We start from the raw sequence: 24,367 nt of genomic DNA, 5'->3' as shown, positions 1-24,367 counted from the left end.
ACCACTGGCAGCACATTTCAGTGACACAGAATGGGTCGCAAAACTTGCTTACTTGTGTGACATATTCAACCTGCTGAACGAACGCAATGTCACTTCAGGGGAGAACGACAACTGTGTTCAAGTCGGCAGATAAAGTGGCTGCCTTCAAAGCCAAACTGGAATTATCGGGGCGACGAGTGAACATTGGGATTTTTGACATGTTTCAAACATTAGCAGAGATTTTGAAGGAGACTGAGCCAGGGGCTTCTTTCTCCCAGCTGGGGCATGATCACCTGTCTCAGCTTTCAGAAGAGTTTGAGCGTTACTTCTTAACCACAGAAGACCCCTGAATTGGGAAGGAATGGATCCGCGACTCATTTGTGAATAATCGACTTTGTCTGTGCTAGAAGAGGATCAACTGCTTGAGATCGCAAATGACGGTGGCCTTAAAGGTATGTGTGAGACAACTTCAAATCCCCATACATTCTGGATTAAAGTCAAGCCGGAATATCCTGAGATTGCCACAAAAGCATGAGGAACCTGCTTCCATTTCCAACATCCTATCTTTGTGAAGCAGGGTTTTCTGCAGTGACGGTGACCAAAGCGACATCACGGAGTAGACTGAACGTAAGTAACACACTTGGGTGTCACTGTCTCTCATCCCCCCCAGATGGGACCATCTAGTTGCAAGAAAACAAGCTCAGGGCTCCCACTGATTCTGCATGATATGAGTTGTATAATTATTTCACTATATATTACAGTGTAATAAGAATAGAAATAAAGTGCACAATAAATGTAATGTGCTTGAATCATCCTGACACCATCCCCCCACCCCACCCCTCGCCGTCCGTGGAAAAATTGTCTTCCACGAAACTGTTCCCTGGTGCCAAAAAGGTTGGGGACCGCTGTATTAGAGCACAGAGGCAAGGCACTGACCACAGCATAACAGAGTCGCTCTTGGAAAGGCTATGGACCCTTTAACAAAGCAGATGTGTTTGCATTGTTCTGCCGCCATTGTTCCCAGTCCAAGCATGCGCTTTCTTCTTGCTGAAAATAGCTGACAGACTGTGGACAACTTTGTCAGATTCCTTCTGTAACTCGAATCAAATGGCAGAAACTAGCCGGCAGAGATTATCCTACAGACATTGCTTTAAGCTAACAGTGTGGGGGTGTGCCCTGTTTAAGGCACTGTATTTGCACACTGTCTAATACGCTTGCCTATCATCTGTCATCCATGTTACACACTGCAGTGGCATTCATTTTAATTGTGGACTCGACAGCTGCTACCGTCTTCCATAAAAATGTTATTATAGTAATAATAACAATAATGTTCCTTAGTTTCTGAGGGTTGCAAAGCCACACTTTAAAAGTCAATCTGTTAGAAAACAAAGGAAACTTGAACATAGATAACAGCATACAGGAATGGAACAGTTAAAATCTCTTCAGGGGGCTTCCCTGGTGGCGCAGTGGTTGAGAGTCGGCCTGCCGATGCCACAGGCCGCAGAGCGGTTGGGCCCGTGAGCCATGGCCGCTGAGCCTGCACGTCCAGAGCCTGTGCTCCGCACGGGAGAGGCCACAACAGTGAGAGGCCCGCATACCGCAGGAAAAAAAAAAAAAAAAAAAATCTCATCAGTGTAAGCTCTATAGTAAGATCACATTTATGGAATTTTACTTTAGTTAAACTGTGGGCCTGACTCATTGCATTTCAATAGATCCAGTCTATCTGTTCTGGGATCAAAGTATTTATTTTCCCATAAGAATATACTTCCAGAGCTTCGCTGGTGGCAGGGTGTTTGAGAATACTCCTGCCAATGCAGGGGACACGGGTTCGAGCACTGGTCCAGGAAGATCCCACATGCCGCGGAGCAACTAAGCCCGTGCGACACAACTACTGAGCCTGCGCTCTGGAGACAGTGAGCCACGGCTTCTGAGCCCACACACCACAACTGCTGAAGCCCGCGCACCTAGAGCCTGTGCTCTATAACAAGAGAAGCCACCGCAATGAGAAGCCCGCGCACCACAACGAAGAGTAACCCCGCTCACCGCAACTAGGGAAAAGCCCTCACGCAGCAATGAAGACCCAAAACAGCAAAAAATAAATAAATAAATAAAATGAAAATAAAGAATATACTTCCAATCCATGATGGTAACAAAGCAAAACAAATACAAGTTTGAAATAAATGTTCTTTACGTATCCTTCATATTAGTATCTGTTCTGTTTACTCGTGTTTAGACCTGTATTGCATTGTTTACATTTACCAGATTAAGAATTTGGAACATCGAATGTCACTTCTATGGCCAGATTTTCAGTTAATATATGTGTGTGTATGTGTGTGTGTGTATATATATATATATATATATATATATATATATATATAATGTGTATATATATACATATGGCAGTATTAGTCAACAGTATAACTAGAAATTGTATGAATTGATATATAGAAATTTTAAAACAAAATACCTATCCTCTGGAATATAGAAGGCCAATTACTTGGACCTCTTACAATCACACTGAAAAGAATATAATTACTTGTAAGAACACTACAAAATGCCAAGGGTTTCAGTTCATTTTTTATTATCAAATAATAACATCAAAAAAGTAGGAACTCTTTTATAAAGGAAAATCATATTAAATCATGTATTTTTTTTTTTTTTTTTTTTTTGCGGTACGTGGGCCTCTCACTGTTGTGGCCTCTCCCGTTGCGAAGCAACAGGCTCCGGACGCACTGGCTCAGCGGCCATGGCTCACGGGCACAGCCGCTCCGCCGCATGTGGGATCTTCCCGGACCGGGGCACGAACCCGTGTCCCCTGCATCGGCAGGTGGACTCTCAACCACTGCGCCACCAGGGAAGCCCCTAAATCATGCATTTGAAAGTAATGATTTTTCTCTTCTGTTGCTTGATTTCAGAAAATTCTGATTGCAATATCACAATACTTCTGTAGGAGTTTCTTTTTTTAAAAAAATAGACAAGTGATCAGACTATACTACAAAGCTACAGTTATCAAGACGGTATGGTACTGGCACAAAAACAGAAAGATAGATCAATGGAACAGGATAGAAAGCCCAGAGATAAACCCATGCACATATGGACACCTTATCTTTGATAAAGGTGGCAGTAATGTACAATGGAGAAAGGACAGCCTCTTCAATAAGTGGTGCTGGGAAAACTGGACAGGTACATGTAAAAGTATGAGATTAGATCACTCCCTAACACCATACACAAAAATAAGCTCAAAATGGATTAAAGACCTAAATGTAAGGCCAGAAACTATCAAACTCTTAGAGGAAAACATAGGCAGAACACTCTATGACATAAATCACAGCAAGATCCTTTCTGACCCACCTCCTAGAGTAATGGAAATAAAAACAAAAATAAACAAATGGGACCTAATGAAACTTGAAAGCTTTTGCACAGCAAAGGAAACCATAAACAGGACCAAAAGACAACCCTCAGAATGGGAGAAAATATTTGCAAATGAAGCAACCGACAAAGGATTAATCTCCAAAATTTACAAGCAGCTCATGCAGCTCAATAACAAGAAAACAAACAACCCAATCCAAAAATGGGCAGAAGACCTAAATAGACATTTCTCCAAAGAAGATATACAGACCGCCAACAAACACATGAAAGAATGCTCAACATCATTAATCATTAGAGAAATGCAAATCAAAACTACAATGAGATATCATCTCACACCAGTCAGAATGGCCATCATCAAAAAATCTAGAAACAATAAATGCTGGAGAGGGTGTGGAGAAAAGGGAACACTCTTGCACTGCTGGTGGGAATGTGAATTGGTTCAGCCACTATGGAGAACAGTATGGAGGTTCCTTAAAAAACTACAAATAGAACTACCATATGACCCAGCAATCCCACTACTGGGCATATACCCTGAGAAAACCAAAATTCAAAAAGAGTCATGTACCAAAATGTTCATTGCAGCTCTATTTACAATAGCTCGGAGATGGAAACAACCTAAGTGCCCGTCATCGGATGAATGGATAAAGAAGATGTGGCACATATATACAATGGAATATTACTCAGCCATAAAAAGAAACGAAATTGAGCTATTTGTAATGAGGTGGATAGACCTAGAGTCTGTCATACAGAGTGAAGTAAGTCAGAAAGAAAAAGACAAATACTGTATGCTAACACATATATATGGAATTTAAGAAAAAAAATGTCATGAAGAACCTAGGGGTAAAGCAGGAATAAAGACGCAGACCTTCTAGAGAACGGACTTGAGGTTATGGGGAGGGGGAAGGGTGAGCTGTGACAGGGCGAGAGAGAGTCATGGGCATATACACACTAACAAACGTAGTAAGGTAGATAGCTAGTGGGAAGCAGCCGCATGGCACAGGGATATTGGCTCGGTGCTTTGTGACTGCCTGGAGGGGTGGGATAGGGAGGGTGGGAGGGAGGGAGACGCAACAGGGAAGACATATGGGAACATATGTTTATGTATGACTGATTCACTTTGTTATAAAGCAGAAACTAACACACCATTGTAAAGCAATTATACCCCAATAAAGATGTTAAAAAAAAAAAAAGAATATATCCACCAAAAAGGCCAACAAAGCAAAGTACAGAGCATTGATGGAAAAAGAAAACAAAGGTCTCGTTATACATGTTACTCCCCTGAGACCAAAGTTTGTTAGCACCTCAACTCAGAGAAACAAAAACCTGGCACATTGGCTGATAAAATTCCAGTGAAGTCTGTAGCTCAATTAATGGTATTGTTTCCATGTTCACTTCCTGGTTTTGATAATTATACCATTATTAACAATTAGGGGGAGCTGTGTGAAGTGTTTATAATAATTCTTTGTACTGGTTTAAAAACTTTTCTGTAGGTCTAATTATTCTAAAATAAAAAATGAAAAAAAAAAAAAAAAAAAAAAAAGAAGTGAACCCTAAGGTAAACTACGGACTTTGGGTGGGAATGATGTGTCACCATGAGTTCATGCATTATAACGAATGTATCACTCTGGTGTAGGATGTTGACAGTGGGGCAAGTTGTGCATGTGTGGGGTTAGGGGGTATATGGTAACTCTCTGTACTTTCCACTCAATTTTTCTGTGAACTTAAAACTACTCCAAAAATAAAATCTATTAAAAGCAAAAAAAAAAAAAAAAAAAAAAAATAGACAAGTGAGAACCATTTATATGTCTCTTCTCAGAGCTGAAATAAAGGTTTCTTTAATGAACCTATAAAGAATTCCAAGATATTAGTCTTTTTTTTTAATATATTTTCTTATAACCTTAACTTTTTTGTTTTTTTTAACATCTTTATTGGAGTATAATTGCTTTACAATGGTGTGTTAGTTTCTGCTTTATAACAAAGTGAATCAGTTATACATATACATATGTTCCCATATCTCTTCCCTCTTGCATCTCCCTCCCTCCCACCCTCCCTATCCCACACCTCTAGGCGGTCACAAACCACCAAGCTGATCTCCCAGCAGCTATGCGGCTGCTTCCCACTAGCTATCTGTTTTACGTTTGGTAGTGTATATGTGTCCATGCCACTCTCTCACTTTGTCACAGCTTACCCTTCCCCCTGCCCATATCCTCAAGTCCATTCTCTAGTAGGTCTGTGTTTTTATTCCCGTCTTACCCCTAGGTTCTTCATGACCATTTTTTTTTCTTAGATTCCATATGTATCTGTTAGCATATGGTATTTGATTTTCTCTTTCTGACTTACTTCACTCTATATGACAGACTCTAGGTCCATCCACCTCACTACAAATATCTCAATTTCATTTCTTTTCATGGCTGAGTAATATTCCATTGTATATATGTGCCACATCTTCTTTATCCATTCATCCGATGACGGACACGTAGGTTGCTTCCATGTCCTGGCTATTGTAAATAGAGCTGCAATGAACATTTTGGTACATGACTTTTTTTGAATTATGGTTTTCTCAGGGTATATGCCCAATAGTGGGATTGCTGGGTCATATGGTAGTTCTATTTGTAGTTTTTTAAGGAACCTCCATACTGTTCTCCATAGTGGCTGAACCAATTCACATTCCCACCAACAGTGCAAGAGGGTTCCCTTTTCTCCACACCCTCTCCAGCATTTATTGTTTCTAGATTTTTTGATGATGGCCATTCTGACTGGTGTGAGATGATATCTCATTGTAGTTTTGATTTGCATTTCTCTAATGATTAATGATGTTAAGCATTCTTTTATGTGTTTGTTGGCAATCTGTATATCTTCTTTGGAGAAATGTCTGTTTAGGTCTTCTGCCCATTTTTGGATTGGGTTTTTTTTTGTTGTTATTGAGCTGCAGGAGCTGCTTGTAAATCTTGGAGATTAATCCTTTGTCAGTTGCTTCATTTGCAAATATTTTCTCCCATTCTGATGGTTGGCTTTTGGTCTTGTTTATGGTTTCCTTTGCTGTGCAAAAGCTTTGAAGTTTCATTAGGTCTCATTTGTTTATTTTTGTTTTTATTTCCATTTCTCTAGGAGGTGAGTCAAAAAGGATCTTGCTGTGATTTATGTCATAGAGTGTTCTGCCTATGTTTTCCTCTGAGTTTGATAGTGTCTGGCCTTACATTTAGGTCTTTAATCCATTATGAGTTCATTTTTGTGTATGGTGTTAGGGAGTGTTCTAATTTCATACTTTTATATGTACCTGTCCAGTTTTCCCAGCACCACTTATTGAAGAGGCTGTGTTTTCTCCACTGTATATTCCTGCCTCCTTTATCAAAGATAAGGTGACCATATGTGTGTGGGTTTATCTCTGGGCTTTCTATCCTGTTGGATTGACAAGATATTAGTCTTAATGACAGAATGATTGTGTAACTTCATGACTAGGTCTTTTATTTCAAAACATTTCAACATTACAAAACAAAAGTATTTTAAAGTTATGGAAGATTATAATCTCATTTATGGAAATACGTCATTAATGATCCATTTCTTCACACAAGTAAAAAAATACTATTTTAGGAAGTCAAAGTATTCAGATTAAAGTTACTAAGTGTTAAATATTTGGGGCTCAAATAACCCCAAGAAATTACCATCACACTCTGAAATGGAAGCAAGCACCACTACCAGTGATAATCCCATCATTAAACTTAAAGAAATTATAGATGGGAATTTTCTATAAGTGTTTTTAGCTCTAAAATACAGTACTTTGCTGAAGAGCTCACTTTCAGGGTGCAATTCAAAACCTTCATCCTCAGGCTAGTCAGTCTGGAAGGACACACATAAAATATTTCATCTGTTTCAGGCCAACAAATTGCTCCAGAAGATGAGAAGTGATGACCAGATTGTTCTATCTAAACCACTGCCTATGTAAGGAAAATATCTTAGAAGCCTGTTTATATTCCAGGTCCATAACTCACTATTCAGAAAGTTTACCCTGTGATGTGCCAAACAGCATCCTGATTCATTGGATTTAGAACCCTATTAGTGGCTGAGGGAAACACTGTGTTAACTAGAAACACCCTGCATTTTTGTGACTCTTCCTTGCCAATCACATTTTCACATCCAGCTTCTGGATATTGTTTCTTTGTAATCAAATACTAGCAATTTCACTTGATAGCTCTTCTTTTGAGCTCACAGAGAAGTAGAAAGGGTTGGGTATAGTTGAAGAGCTTTCCTGTAGTGGTTTTTTCCAGAGGAGCTCATTGTTGTCTGTACCTAGAATATTATTTTTCTTTCCTTTCATATTTTACAAGAATAAAATAACATCTCATCGCTGGGTTGGAAGTAATTTGTACTTGGGGTCATCCATCCAGCACTATTTCAGTGTGATACACTTTCTTTTTTTAAGGTAGGAATTATATTTCAACAAAGTGACTTTCAATCCCTGCCTAAATATATGGAAGTGAGGGAAGCCACCACTCTACCCTGGTGATGAATCAGTCACCTCATTCATCACCAGAGTAGAGCTGCCTAAATTGGCAAGCTAGGCGGTGTCTGCTTCTGTCCACACATCTCCTTGTATATCCCTCCGGATGAAGCCTTATTCCTGTACCTCCCTTCACTAGCTACTTCATCATTGCGGCTGCTGGAATTGTAGCAAGCATTTGAGGAATTTTACAGGCTGGTAAAATTATTCTGCAACTTCAGTTTTAAAAAATATATCTTCCAGATATTTCTTCTCTCAAAGTTTTAATTAATTATATCTTGAAATTTATGTTTCCTTTTAAAATGACTCATTGAAAACTTGGACTTAATTATCAAATAATACTTTTCAAGTGGTATTTAAACCCTTTAGTTCAAGTTACCATTATATACTGTCCTTAAACCTTAGATTTCTTCTTCAAATGAAAGGTAATCCTTTTGTTGTTAGTTTATTTCATGGTTTGTTTCAATGCGAAAAATCAATGCTTGGCATATAGGACTGGATCCTGCCCATCCCCCTAACCGCCCCCCACCCTCCTTTTTGGGTTTGCAGAGATCAAGGAAAAACAGGACGTCTGAGTTACAAAAGCAATAAGCAGACAATTCAACTTGTAAGGGTAAGTATATAAAGATATTGCAAATTTGCCTTCTTTGCAGAAAACTAATGACTATAATAATTTGTAGATACATCTTTAAGAGCCCTCAGAACATGGATTGTTCTCATATATCCTGTAGTGATCAGTTTTCTGTTAAATATTTATGTTGCTTTTGGAACCATCAGTTTTTGTCGTCTCTGTTGTATGATAAACTTTTTAAGAATGGGAAACAAAGAAATATCACATCTTTACTTTTTGCCCTCTGTCCTCATCCTATCCTTGCTGATGGACAAGTAAGAGTGACTGAAATCCAGAGTCACTTCAAATACTAAAAAATCAATTTTACAACTGTACCAGTACATTTTAATTCCTATGAGCAACAGATTATTAATAGCATAACAGAAGTTATTCTGGTTAAAGAGACTGCAGAAGCTCTCTAGTTGTGTGGCTTTTAAATGGTGATGAAAGGGAAGATTAAGAACTCTGGCCTCAGCTACTCAGTTGATAAATGACTTTGCATCATTTAATCAGTCACTTCTTGCATTGCCTCATCTTTTTCGTGCTGATATCAACATCTAAGTAACTGAGGAAGATTTCAATGGCTTTCTGTTTTGTAAGTGGTTGTGTTTAACTCTTCCCCAAAGTGCTGATGACAAGGTGTTTTTTGGTCAAGGAATCCCTTTGGTCAGTGTTCTTCTCTAGTTGACATCCTTTGTTGCCCTAGTCCATGACTAATCTACTTATACGTCTTCTTGCTCTTTTTTTTTTCTGACTAAGCTTTAGATTCACTCCTTGATTTAAGAATAAAGTTACAGCCACCCGATCACCAACTTCTTAGTATTCTAAACTCTTCTGGCAGAAGTGACTTTACTTCTCTACACAGCCTGCTGGCCTTGCATGGTCCCACTAGCTACCCACATCTGTGTACCAACCTTTCCAGTTTTCTCTGATTGCTCAGCTGTTCAGTTTCTTTCAGCTTGTCTCTTCCTAGGTTTTTCCTAATCAACATCTATTTTTCTGAAGGTTACCTACTTTTTTACCAGCCCACTCTCTCCATTTCTATAGCCTCATTATCCTTGAGCTTCCAAACTCTTAAACATGTGATGGCTACCTCTTCCTAGTCTTCCGAGAACCTTTCTTCTCAGACACTTCTCGTAGAACATTGGGACTGTAAAGGGGTTTATTACAGCCACTTCATTTTAGAGCGAAAGAAACAGAAGTCTGTAGAGACAAGTTACCAAAATTCACCTAGTAATCAACCACAGGGTCAAAATTAAACTAAAGATTTTTTAATTGCAAAAAGCTGAAGAATCCAGCCTTGGCCTCCACTGATATAATCTCTGCTCCCAGAAGTCTTAGAGTTTTCTCTATACCGAGATCCATTTCTTCCCGTTGGCATAGCCCTAAGCGGCATGTCGTTGAAATGCGAAGGATGGGATCTGAAATCTGCCATAGACATTAGCAACCAGCCCTTCTACAATTCAATTACCCTTCACTTCTGTAACCAGAAGGGAATTATACTGAATACTGAATGTGCAGTTGAGTTTCATTATATACAAAAACAACGATTTTTTGTTGTTGTTGGTTTGGGTTGGAAAAAAATGTTCTGAATCCTCTCATGGGATATTGAATAACATAATTTTGGCAAAAGTTTTTAGCCTCTGTTGGTCTTCCTCAGTCATTATTCTGCTTAACTACCATGGTCACAGATTTGTTCACTGAACCTCTCTGTGGGAGATTCTTTGGGAGTTCTGATTTTTCTTTTTTTTTACCCACTCTGTTTTGAAAAGTTCTAGGTTCCTTGGATGCCTTACTTTTGTCTTCTCAGAGCCTCCATCCCCATCTGGTGACATCTGTAGGATGGACCATCAGTGTGCTCTCAGAATATTTCTGAGGTCTTTACTAGGAGCAAAGTTTTACTTCATTTGTCAGTGAATAATTTCTGTATTACAGTCAGCTCCTGAGTCTGGTATATCTATTCATGGAAAACTGTTCAGAAACAAAGTCATTATTCAGTTCTCAATGATATTCACGACCATTCCTTGGTGACTCGTATTGTTACACATTTGTACAGGATTTCACGGTTTTCACATTATCTTGTTTGAACCTATGAGGTAGGTAGGGCTGATATTATCTCCCTTTTATGGCTGAAGAAACTTCAGCTCAGTGAGATTCAGTGACTTTCCTAAAGTCACTTAGATAGGAACTGGTAAAGTGAAGACTAGAATCTTCGCCTAATGCCAACGCTCTTCCACATCACTCTGCTAATCAAGCATTAAGATTGTCTTGATTGGGACTTCCCTGGTGGTGCAGTGGTTAAAAATCCTCCTGCCAATGCAGGGGGCATGGGTTGAATCCCTGGTCCGGGAAGATCCCACATGCCGCAGAGCAGCTAAGCCTGTGCACACAACTACTGAGCCTGCACTCTAGAGCCCACGTGCCGCCAACTACTGAGCCCACATGCTACAACTACTGAAGCCCACGCGCCTAGAGCCCGTGCTCCACAACAAGACAAGGCACCGCAATAAGAAGCTCGCACAATGAAGAGTAGCCCCCGCTCGCTGCAATTGGAGAAAGCCCGCTTGCAGCAATGAAGACCCAATGCAACCAAAAATAAATAAATAAAGATTGTCTTGAGCTACAAAAAAGGAGTTGGCTACCGTGAGAATCTTAAGACTTCTCCACACACTAAAAAAGATTCAAGTCCTATTTCCAAAATTGCTAAGTTAAGAGTGTCAATTATTGGTACAAACACAGAAAATTAAAGTTCAATCTCTAGATTCTTTAACTGCTAATCACATGTCTAGGCTACAATTGAATAACTCCATGCCATTGCACTTGGAGTCACAGCTCTCAAAAGCTCTCTTTGCTTAGTTCTTTGCGAGGAATGTGTGAGAGTTCTGCTGTCTGAATAATGGGCAGTGCAGATGGGTAATGCCACAGAATGCTGCAGAAACAGAACTTTCCACAGGTTAGAGAAGAGAACTCTAGCAAGGCCACATCATGTCCCACCTGCCACATGAACTCTCAGATTGCTAGGAGACATGACAATCTAGGATAGAGGATAAAGAGGGAAGAAGGATCAGGGGCAGAAGTGGGACTTGTTACATATCACCAGCACTGTCCTCAAGAGTATGCCGTTGGTTAGGACCTGGGAAGACAGCACCAAAATTGCAAGCATGGGATACTGAGTTCACAATTGGCAAAAGTTCTTACATTTACGAGATACTCCCGTGTATTGTATTAGGACTCCTAATAAAGTACCAGTGATAGCGTCCTTCCATGAACTGACATGTGTTCACACAATACTTATTGTTCTGAATGGACCAAACTGGACAACTCAAACACGGGGTGTCCTTCTAGCCCTTCACGGAAACTTCCTTAGGACCCTGACAAGAACCTTCCATAACAATTTCTCCTCCTGGGGACAGTTTTTATGAGTGAGTATTTAACTCATAAATAGTGAGTTTTAAGAGTCAGTATTTAGCAGCATAGAAAGGAGGACTAATATTTAATACTTTTAATATGAAACCTTGCTAAAGGAGTTTTGAAAGTCTAATGATTAAATTTTCTGATGTCAGTGTTTTCTATCTGTATTTTGTTATATATTCCTTCCATATATGTACTAATATCTCTCTCCTCTCTGCCCTCAAAGTGGTCTATTTCCAAAATTCTTCAGTCAGTTGAAATTTCACGAATATTTGTTTCCTATAACTTCTTTCCTTCAAAGTCTGTCAGCTACCCTGTTCTCTGTCTTCCCAGCCTCACCTTACTGTGCCATGGCTAGGCCGTACAGGAGGAATAAAAAGACCTGCAATCTAGACTTTTCACCATGCTGGATCAGAGGTATTCCATCGTTTAAAGGAAACTACGTGCCCGTGCAGATGTGTCCAGCTCCATTTCCACAGAGGAGGGTAGAACATAAACATCTCAGGCTGAGGAGTCTCCTGCTAAGTCTCTAGAGAAGACTCAAGCAATTGCAAACAGAGAAACAAAACCTTCTCTTCTTTATTACATTTGTGTGCATGTTACCTGGTATATTTTAAATCTGGGGCACCTCTTAGATATTTAATGGCAAAGATAATTAGGTACTACTTAAGTACCACCAAGAAGGAAATGAAGGGTGTGAACATTTAGAAACGAGTCATTAAGCTGGTTGTCTCAGAATCATTTTGATTTTCGTATTTAAGACCAGAAGTAAATAGTATCCATGACCAGTTAGTCTGAAATAGCTACGCTGCTTAGGAGTCAAAAAACCCTGCACATCACAAATCAGCCTAAGAACTGTAACCTGAACAAGCACACAAGTTACAGAGTTGAGTTAGAAGGAGACCAAGATGAATAATCCTTTCACCCTGGCAAAAGGTGAGGCATCACCGAATAATTTCCTCCCTCCTGTTATCGTCCCCCATCCATGAGTTAGATCTAGATCTGCTATTTCCTGGTCTTAATTTAAGATTAATGAGAAGGAAAGACTCATCATCTCTACTTTATATTGCTATGACAATTTCAACATACTTCCAGTTTGTATTATATTTCATCATGCATTGCCATTTTATCTTTTGTTCAGGACAATAATATCCAAGTCTAGAGAACAACACAAGGATGCCTGACATGACGCAGCCTGCCTTCCACCCAGGAGAGGAAACCAGCAGCAAGCGAGAACACGGTTTCTTTTAGAAAAGATAATTCCTCAGGACTTTCCTGTAACCATTTCTTAAAGCAGGAGAGAGAGTTTGTGGACAAGTTAAAACATTTGCTTTCTAGGCTGTTATGAAGAAAAACATTGGTCAAAAGCAAAACCATCACTGTTTTCATTTTATGCACATGAAGTTTCCCAGTCACTAATTTCAGTCTTTTATACCCTGCCCAGCTGTTAGGTCGACAACTTCTGCCATTTCTGCAGATGCATTTTCCAAAAGCACGTGTTTCAGGAATTCTGAATCTTGTGGTCTGATTCCCTACACTTGGAATCTGTCTCCCAAAAGCATGCATTAATCCGGCTTCTTAATGGCTGGAAGTAATAGATGAAGTTTCTATGGAGTAACTAGTTGGGGGTTTTTAAACCTGCCTACATGCAACTCAAATGCCAAAATAATCTCTTCCACCTCGTGATACTAGGTACAAAATCCCACAGATAGGAAATGCCAAGAGTGTTTCAGTTAAATAATCTGACTGAGCTACTTTTTTTTTTAACAATTCTCACTTCTTAGTCTTTGGAGATCTTATTCTATACCCATCAAGAGTATAGAAGCTGAAAAACTAATGAACTTGCTCATTTTTAATGCTGACCCTCTTCATACGCAGAAGGTATGATTGCGTCAGTTTCTGAGAACAAATCCTGTCTATACCTGGTAGCCCAGCTTCATTTAATTTAATTTCTGCTTATTTATATAACATATGCAGGAAGATGGGGCATATACAGTCTTGGAAGGTGAGGTAGAGCAAGCAAAGTGAGGACCTTCCCCCGATATACTCTGTTTAAAAAAATAAACGTAAAATAACCCAAAAAATGATCATTAGTGGTGATCACTGGGTTTTGTTTTACTATATCCAAATATCAAGGGCTAAAAATACTTTATTTTTAAAAAGTCATGCGCCAAGAAACTCAAACATATACGTATACCAATATCAACAGCAGCATTATTCGTAAGAGACAAAAGGTGGAAACAACCCAAGTGTCCATCAGCAGATGAATGGATTTTTAAAATAGGGTATATATGCACAATAGAATGTTATTCATCCAGTAAAAAAATAAAATGCTAATATGTGCTACAACACGGGTAAACCTTGAAAATATTATGCTAAGTGAAATAAGCCAGACACAAAAGGACAAATATTCGGATTCCATTTTTCTGAGCTACTTAGAATAGGCAAATTCATAGAAGTGGAAAGTACAATAGCTTTTACCAGGCGTCAGCAAGAGGAGAGTGGGCAGTTGTTGTTTAAGGGGTGCAGGATCTCTGTTCAGGATGATGAAGAAGTTCTGGAAATAGTGCACAGTATTGTGAATGCACTTAAAAATAGTTAAAATGGTAAATAAACAAAACTCTAGTAAAATCAGATTAGTATTTCCAAGATGGAAGAAAAGCCATATGCCAGTCTAAAGCATTTGAGAAGAGTTATATTTCTTGAGAAAATAATTTGTCATATGCTCTTTGGTTGGAGATAAAAAGGATTCACGTTTAACCCCTGCATAATGATGAAGCACAAATATTTTCTAGTCACCAAGCCACACTGATCACATTATTTCTTTAGTCTTTGGACACTTAGGAGTAGACGTCTACCTTTTCAGACAACTCTCAATAACACCTTATGCCACTCTGAACCATTATGTATGATCTTTGAATCACACGTTGGCTAAATCGTGTAGGCTCTTCTTTTTCATAGTTACCATAGAAACTGTGTAGTCACGGTATTTGAGGAGACAATAAGAGCATCCGAGAGTGTACAATCAAAGTTAACAGTTCATGGTTCGTAATCTCTTCCAGCTGCCTCCATTTGTGATTATCGTGTTCAAGTTGGGAGTATAAATGTACAACCCAAAGGGCTCTGGGAACTAAAGCCAATAAGCGACCTCACCCGTGCAGGCATCCCTCCAACCTCCTTCCCTCAAAGATTTGCGATAGAAACACATAAAAGAAACGGCATGTGAGCCTCAGGTGTTTCCAATTATTTCCCTCCAATGAGGAGAGGTTTCCTAATCCAAAACATATTTCAGCTCAAATAGTCTTCCTTATATTTGAAGACTGTGTAGCTTCAGAAGAATTTCACCTACATATCTGATTCACTGACACTTCATCAACAACAATATCCCCTCTGAGCTCTTCTGTAAGAACACGTCCTCTCTGGGTGGTCAAAAATATGGTGCATTTAAGTATTGCTTGTTTTTGTGAAGCGAACTCTCAGAAAGTGTACAACCTTTTGCTCTTGCAAGAAAAAGAGAAATAAATGCTCAGTGTGGTAGATTTCTTGTCAGCGACATCACCATGGAGTGTTCTAGCACAAGCCTCAACTATCTTCCTGCTCAAGGGCTATCAGTCTCTCTAGAACAGTACAGGAAGGGGAAGAATGACCTACCTCTACTGGTACAAATCATGAACTACCTAAGTGGTAATACTCAGGCAAGACTATTCAGGGATTACAAAGAAAGAATGTGGGTTTGGAGCATTTTGTTTTCCTAAGTTTCTGAATGAAAGGTATAAGATTGACCATTTAGGCTTCAGCAGCCTTAGACAGCAGTGAGCTTTATCTCATGGTCCCAGAAATTCGCTACTTCATTGTTGCCTCTGCAATTTGGAGGCAGCACTCTGCTTATAATCATCTTACAGGAGCAGTGAGGGTTATTTCATAAAACATCCGAGCAATGATCATTGTTAAATAATATTCACTTGGTTCTGAAGAACCTAGGGGCAGCACAGGAATAAAGACGCAGATGTAGAGAATGGACTTGAGCACACGGGGAAGGGGAAGGGGAAGGGGAAGCTGGGACAATGTGAGAGAGTGACATGGACATATATACACTACCAAATGTAAGATAGATAGCTAGTGGGAAGCGGCCGTATAGCACAGGGAGATCAGCTTGGTGCTTTGTGACCACCTAGAGGGGTGGAATGGGGAGGGTGGGAGGGAGAGGCAAGAGGGAGGAGATATGGGGACATATGTATATGTATGGCTGATTCACTTCGTTGTAGGGCAGAAACTAACACACCATTGTGGGGCGGTTGTACTCCAATTAAGATGTTTAAAATAATAATAATATTCACTGTTTAGGGAAACAAAATCATCTACAGATGGATGAACTACATGAATTACAATGAAAATAAACCCAAAACTTTACCTACCGCTGAATACGCCCCAAAATAGGTGAACATTTTGAGCTGTACCCCAGCACTTTTCCTCTCTCTCTCTCTCTCTCTCTCTCTCTCTCTCTCACACACACACACACACACACACACACACACTTTATTATTTTGGCATGAAACAGTGAAAGAAATTGTGAAAGGATAAACACTGTTCAGATGATGAAGTATTTTTGGTTAATTGCCAAAGAGCTTTGCCGAGGAATCCAAATTTTCAGATCAGTATCGGGGCTAGAGTTCTTTTCGGGGATAAACTCCTGCCCTTGGCACTTAATGCCAAGTCCAAGTAGAGGAGGCTTTAGAATCTAGCCATCTGAGTAAGTTTTAAAATGCGTGGTAGCAATACAACTTTGTGCTCAGATAATATAAATGGCTACCACTCAATTATCTATGTTTACAAAAATACTGACTTGAAATATATCTATATAGACATATCCATAACATAGCCATATTCTTTGGAATACATTACAAGACAAAACAGATGCAATAGAAATTTTACTTTTAGAGGAGTTTTCTTTTTCCTAATATTTTCTTTTTCTTAGGCTGAAGACAGTCTCAGCGTGTTGAATACTGTGAAATTTCATATAAGCCTGTTGCTTAGATGTTACCACAGCATGAGAAATGTAAAACTTTAGGAATCGTTTGAAAACAGTATTGTCTGTTCTAAATAGGTTGTGTTTGTGTCTGTACTGTGGTCCTGAGAAAGAGGGGAAAAGGTTCTCTAAGTAAGAGGCCAATAGGATCGCCGGGCAGTCAAATTTTGCCTTAATATCCACAGATTGCAAAGGTGACTAATAATATTACCTTCTGCCTGAATTACACATTATATTTATATTAGTCAACCAATAATAATTTTAGGTCTAGAAGGAGGAACATTGTAACCATGAGCAGAAGTACCATAGGAACTGCTTTCCAAGCTTGTGTCTCATACTTCCTGCTCTGCTGAAAACAGGGGAACCACAAGGGGCTCGGGGACTGGGGTGGGATGGGGAAGACATCCGTTCCCAAGATGGTTCATTCACATGGCAGGAAAATTGGTGCTGACTGCTCTCCACAAGGCAGCTTGGGCTCCCTCACACAAGTTACTTAGGCTCCAAGAGTGAGTGTCCTAAGAAACAGGAAGTGGGAGCTACCAATTTCTCAAGATCTGGATGCAGAAAATGACACAGCATCCTTCTGCCATGTTCTCTTAGTCAAGCAGTTATAGAGCCCATACTCAAGAGGAGGAGGCATAGACACCACTTCTCTATAGGAGGCCTTATTTTAAAACAACCACTATGAACATTCTCAGGATACATCATATCTTGGGTCGCAAATCAAGCCTTGGTAAACTTAAGAAAATTGAAATCGTATCAAGTATCTTTTCTGACCACAACGCCTGTATGCAGAAAACTATAAGACACTGATGAAAGAAATTAAAGATGATACAAACAGACGGAGAGATATACCATGTTCTTGGATTGGAAGAATCAACACACAGGGTGATCAGCTCAGTGCTTTGTGACCACCTAGGAGGGTGGGGTAGGGAGGGTGGGAGGGAGATGCAAGAGGGAGGAGATATGGGAATGTATGTATACATATAGCTGATTCACTTTGTTATACAGCAGAAACTAACACACCATTGTAAAGCAATTATACTCCAATAAAGATGTTAAAAAAACAACAACAGTATGTATAAATCACCAAGAAAAAAAAAACATACTTCTTTTTAACTTGATCTTTCCCTTTTAATCTTAACTGAGCATGTCTGCCCCAATCTTGGAAAATTAAGACATCCCCAATTCACCATCATTCAGCTGGTGAATCCTGATGTTCAAAGAATCCTATCACAACAGGCAAGAAACTGTGACCTTACCTTTATTGGGGGTATATTGTCAGCTTACCTGAAACAAGGGAAATCTGAAATATTGCCCTGAAGCAATAAGTAGCTCTAGAGATTATAATTTTCCTCTTAATTTCTAGAACCACCTTTCAGGAACCCCTTAACCTTTTCTCCTCTTCCTTAAATCACTAAAATCTATGTGGATTAGCTGGAGACATGTCTTGAAGGGCTTGTAGTTGTCTGTTGAGTTTGTATTTTGCAAACTTATTTTTCCCTGTCATGCATTCTTAATCACTAATTTTTTTTGAGCGTCTATTATATGCTAAGCACCGGAATTTTTCAAAATATAATTTGTGCTTTTATGGGAGTCATAGACCAGTAGAAAAGATACTTGTAATAAAATAAAGTATCAAAGAAGTACTACAATAAAGCTAAATATAAAATCTTGTGTGTTCTTTGGAGAATGAATACCAGACAGGTGCCATGGAGCTGACTTTAAGAAACAAGTGAAGATGGTTCAAGCAAATGGAGAAAAGGAAGCTGATCACATACAGAAAATAAATGGAAGCCTCTGGGTGGCTCTGAAAAATGGTCATCCATATTGGTGTGCATTTAGAAGATGGAATAAAAGAAGGAACCAGGAAATGAGGCAAGAAAAGGAGAGTGAACCAAATCATGAGCTTTGTGTTCTGGGGCCAAGTGTTTGAACTTGCTCCCATATGTTATAGAAGGGAAATAGCAATTCCAGATTCTCCGTTGGAATCTGGCAGTACATTGGACGGTGACATATAGAGAGAGAATTTATCCCACTATAATACGGCAGTTATTTTTCTAAGAAACCTCAACTTTTCCAAATTTGCTTTTGATAAGACTGGCTTTAAAAAAAAAAATTTTTTTTTCAATGAGAAAAAAACAAATATGGAGTAGAGCATTTCTAGCTATACATGTACATTATAAAACCTAAAAATCGGGCTTCCCTGGTAGCGCAGTGGTGGAGAGTCCGCCTGCCGATGCAGGGGACACGGGTTCGTGCCCTGGTCCGGGAAGATCCCACATGCCGCGGAGCGTCTGGGCCCGTGAGCCATGGCCACTGAGCCCGAGCGTCCAGAGCCTGTGCTCCGCAATGGGAGAGGCCACAACAGTGAGAGGCCCGCGTACCGCAAAAAACAAAAACAAACAAACAAAAAAACTAAAAATCATTAAGCAAATATGGTGGTTGATTACACTGAGCTTTGGCTTGAGTAAAGGTCTGTCTCCGTGGTCAGCATGGGCCTCTTAAAATGCTTCTCACCTGCATCACCTACTGTTAGAACAAAGCATACAAATACTCAGAGAAGGCAGCCATGGTCTGTGTAACAGTTCCCCCCCGCCCCTGCCCCTCAGTGTTAAGGCAATATCAACCTGTACAATGTAACTCATGTTCCCTAGCTAATAAATGGCATATTGTCAATCTTCATTATGAAAATATGCTATTGGGAAATTGTTCAAGGAGCTGTCTCAGGAAGTGAGGAAGGTATCTTATGAAGGGAAAGGATGGGAGGTATGAACCTAAATTGAAAAGTTGGCTTGAGCTATTCTAAACCTATGTTTTATAAAATTTTCAGGTAAAAGCTTCATGGGGGATAGGGAGATATTCTAATTTTAAAGACTTTTGAAAAATGTCCTAATCAGATTGACCAATATGCTTTTCTAAAGCTGTCCTATTAGTTTTGCCAAAGTGAAAATCTACGAAGTGAAAATTAAACACATTACAGTTCAAGATCCCACGATGGCTCTTACTCCCCTATAGTTTGAAATCTCAAGTGAAATCTAAGGTGTGTTAAGTCTTCTAGTTGATTTCTGGTCACATGATATCTCTCCATTCCATATTTTTGTGCACATTACTGCTTCAATTAACACCTTATTTTTATGTAAATTGTCAACTCCCTAAATGTTCTCAAAGACTCATTATCCTGCTCCCAACATGTGAAACCCTCATCTCTCCAATATCTCTGGGGATTGTTGATTGTTTAGGGAGTTAAGTCACTGATGACCTCCTGCTGAATTCAACATGGGCTATTCTTGTCTTGCCTTCTGCTGTCCTTTCCCACAGGCTGAACACAACCATCAGGCTGGACATGACCAGAATCCTCCACACCCCAAAGTGCTTCCTACAAGGCTGTATGTGTCCAGGACACATTGCCTCGGGGCAATAGAGAGGATTTGTGTCATTTAGCCTACAGCATAGCAAGTAACTTAGAACTGAATGTCTAACATCTCTGTTCTGAAGTCTTTTGAGCATTCCCATATAAGACTCTGCACCCAATTGCAAAGTGTGGGTTTTTTCCCCACACCAAGCAATTCTCAGACACCAACTGGGTGTCCAACAATTTAACTCAATTCTGACACTGTCTTCCTGGAGATATTATCAGATCGCACAGGTTGAGGGCTCGGTCCTATACGATGCCCTCTCTCACCACCACTTCAGACACCCATCCTAAGTCCAGGTTGTCACCTGTGCTCCTCACAAACCGGCTATAGATTAGAGGTTCCAATGACCCCCTCCTTGGGTAGATTAATCTGCCAGAGTGGCTCACAGAACTCGGAGAAACATTTTACTTACTAGATTATTGGTTTATTATAAAAGGACATAACACAGGACCGGCCAGATGAAAGAGATGCATAGGGCAAGGTATGGGGGAGGGGCTAGAAGCTTCCATGACCTCCCCCAGAGCACACCACTCTCCTCGAATCTCCATGCGTTCACCAACCAGAAATTCTCCAAACCCCATCTTTCTGGCGTTTTATGGAGGCTTCACTACAGAGGAATGATTGATTAAATCATTGGCTGATAGTGATTAATTCAGCCTGCCTTCCCTCCTTGGAAGTCAGGGGGGTGAAACTGAAAGGTCCAACCTTATAATCACATGGTTGGTTCCCCTGGCAACCAGCCTGCATCCTCAGACAGTTTCCAAAAGTCACTTATTAACATGACAAAAGACACCTTTGCTCTCATCACAGGAAATTCCAAGGGTTTGGGGAACTCTGTGCCAGGAACGGAAGACCAAATATATATTTCTTATTGTAAATCACAATATCACACCATCTTCCGGAACTTCTCAAGGACATTCCACCTATAAAGGCATATTGCTCCATCAACCTTCCTTCTTAGCCCCATTTCCTTAGCTTCCTAGTCCATTTCTAACTCTCCACCCACCCACCACGTCCACAGATGACTTCCCTCTTACTTCTCTTATGGAAAGTCACTTTTTCCAGCTTTTTTTGCTAAATAAAGCCAGTCATCTAGCAAAAGCAACACTGATTTCAAGTATATTAAGTAATGTCTTCTGCACGCTACATGACACCCACTGGCCCATTCTCCAATCAGCATTTGATTTTATCAGTATAAAACACTGAAATGTTATTAGGTTGTGTTCCCTAACAGTTTCATTTGGTAATTATTTTTATGGAAAGAAGAGGAAAATACAGTTACCTACCTGGTACCAGCCACTGAACTAGATACTTTAAGCTCTCGTTTCATCCTCAGACAACATCAGCCCCCGACACCAGCAGTCGGCTGGAGTCTTGTTGCAGCTGCTTTACTTACATCTGGCCAAGTGCGCGAGGGTCTACTTCTGCCAATTGTCTACTGTATTTCACTTTCTCAAAGGCATGCAAATTTGCCTTTTGGTGTTCCGTGGTGCTAGTCAAATGTTAGTCTCTAGAGCAGTTGCGTTGAATTACCTGGGAGCTTATTAGAAATCCATCACCTCAGAATCCACCCTAGACCCACCGGATTAGAATCCACATTTTAATTCTATCCCTAGGTTGTCCGTATGCACATTGAAGTTAGAGAAGCACTAATTAGAGTACTCAGTATATTTCTAGGATCACAGAAACTTCACAAATCCTTGTTCATTAAGTTCTGTATTCAACTAGGACTGCTGGCTCAACGTTAAGAGGATGTCGATGGCCCTGTATCTGCTCCCCACCACTAAAAAGCAAAACAGTTTAATAGTGCAATAGTAAAGAGAAAGGAAAGGCTTTAGTTCTAAACTGAAGCTATTCGCAAAAGCTTAAAAAGTGATTTTCGTATTTCTAGTTCCCTTTCATAGCCCCATAAAATAAGGTTTCCTTTTTCCCGTACCTTTGTAAATGCTTCATTTTTAAATTTTGTGAATTTACCTTCTTCTAGATAATAAATTTGTTACTCTTGTTTGTTGGCAACTGAAGAATATACACCTCGTTAAGATCTGTAATTGCCACATGTTTTAGAAATGATGTCCTTGAAGGAAGTATTACAGTTTAAAATTCACTTATGTTAGGAACACTTTATCAACATAAGTAAACGCTCTTTGAAATTGCCAAATGGAGCTTTTGCTAGTTCTTTTGCAGCTAACAAAAACCACTGTAGATGTCCATCATTATCCAGTGTTTCTTTGCTAACTGTGGGTTTATTTGCTTATTTTGCTATCTTTTTTAAAAGGAGAGATTAGAAAAAATATGGGATAGCATTACAGAAGAATAAATTACACATTACAGGCTTATTCAAAACCTTTAAATGTTGAACAAATGTCGGAGGGAGGTGGAGCAGGAAGCTCAAGAGAAGATTTGCTGGGCTTCCCTGGTGGCGCAGTGGTTGAAAGTCCGCCTGCCGATTCAGGGGACACGGGTTCGTGCCCCGGTCCGGGAGATCCCACATGCCGCGGAGCGGCCGGGCCCGTGAGCCATGGCTGCTGAGCCTGCGCGTCCGGAGCCTGTGCTCCGCAACGGGAGAGGCCACAACAGTGAGAGGCCCGCGTACCGCAAAAAAAAAAAAAAAAAAAAGGAGATTTGCTGAACTGGTTTTTAATTTAAACTCAAATAGTTTTTTCAAAAACTAAACTTTCTAGTTTCCTTTAGATTTTATCATTGAGGTTTTCACAGACTCTCTTTGGTATAAAAATAAGTCTAATATATTACTTTGAATTAAATAATAAATTTATAGCCATATCATAAAGATTTTGAAAGCTACAGAAACAGGTACACTTGAAATCAGTACATAACAATCTTTATATCCTGTTTTTTCCATCTTTTTGTTTTTCAATAATATCATTGGATTTTCTTATGTAATTTTATCATAAGCACAGTACATGTTGCTCCGTAGTCTTCATAATAAACTAAAATGGCCATTGGGTCAAATCTCATAATTTATCTATTCACCTATAGGACATTTAAATCACTTCCCAAATGTTTCCTATTTTCAAGAAACATATTCATGCATGTTGCTTTTCTACATGTTGGATTTTTTGAGGGGTGTTCAAAAATGCTAAAATTAAACGAAAATAGGGAGAAGAATTTAACTTTAATTGAAAACTCTAATTGGATAAAATATTTTCTAAATATTTCAGAAATGACTCCCCCTTTCTAAATGACTCCCCCATTTTCAAATTAAAAAATTTAAAAAAAGAAGAAGAACTCAAAAGTACCTGCCCAGGTAACTTAAACACACTTGCTTTTTTCTCAATAATTACCTGGCGAGTTTGAGGTTAATTCCCTTCCTGACTGAACTTTGCATTACATGAACATGCACAGTCTTTAGGGTTAGTCAGTACAGTTAAAGCTCTGGGTCCTCCAAGTCTTAGTTAGCTCTTCAGATTACTTATGTCAGCAAAGAAAAGTTTTAACCAAGAGTTAAATGGTTAGAATTCTGATTCGTAAATTTCACAGAGTTACTACCAAGGAACTTCAGCCTCATCCCTTAAGTATTCATTCTTAGAGGACCACACTGATTTTCTTATACCCACTTTATTCTCTGCTGTTGGTCTTCCATTTTGAAGTGGTGTATCAAAATCCAAGGGAAATAAAATCTCAGACAAATGATGAGCAAATGCTCTAAAGTTAAGAGAAAAAGATTAGTGGAGTGTGTGACAATAGTTTTACAAAGATACTGTCACTGCTTTGAAAACCTTAAAGCTGCCTTCCCAAACTAGATGGGTGATGTAAGTGCAGGCGCATTCTGAAGAGCACCGTGGCCTGGCAGCTTTCTCTTCTGTGAACACAGAATTTCCGAGCTCAGAATGCTGTTGACAAATGATAATTAATTTAATTGTGAACAGCTGTTTCCTAAGCCTGTGCCTTTTCAAGTGAGGGGCCTAAACATAAAAGTCACCAGGCAGGCGCTGGGAGGATGGGACTTCAGAGAACACGCTGAACTTGCTCTGGAGACAGGAGAGGTACGTCTTCTGAAAACCATGGAAATGAGAGAGATTCCACTTTACTCCTGT

The 24,367-nt window shown here is 39.6% G+C and overlaps 1 protein-coding gene across 1 annotated transcript in view; it reads left to right on the top strand.

The window, feature by feature from the left end:
- Positions 1–24,367, top strand: part of LMNTD1 (lamin tail domain containing 1) — a gene marked incomplete at its 3' end in the record, with an annotated part of 77,351 nt that overhangs the window by 33,540 nt on the left and 19,444 nt on the right. The window contains exon 7 of the mRNA XM_082849526.1: positions 8,396–8,459. Coding sequence (XP_082705652.1) covers positions 8,396–8,459 — 64 coding nt within the window. The remainder of the gene's footprint in view (positions 1–8,395; positions 8,460–24,367) is intronic.

Source organism: Leucopleurus acutus (genome assembly GCF_964270905.1).
Source record: "Leucopleurus acutus genome assembly, chromosome: 11".
Classification (NCBI taxonomy): domain Eukaryota; kingdom Metazoa; phylum Chordata; class Mammalia; order Artiodactyla; family Delphinidae; genus Leucopleurus; species Leucopleurus acutus.
This window is presented reverse-complemented; position numbering and strand designations above follow the sequence as displayed.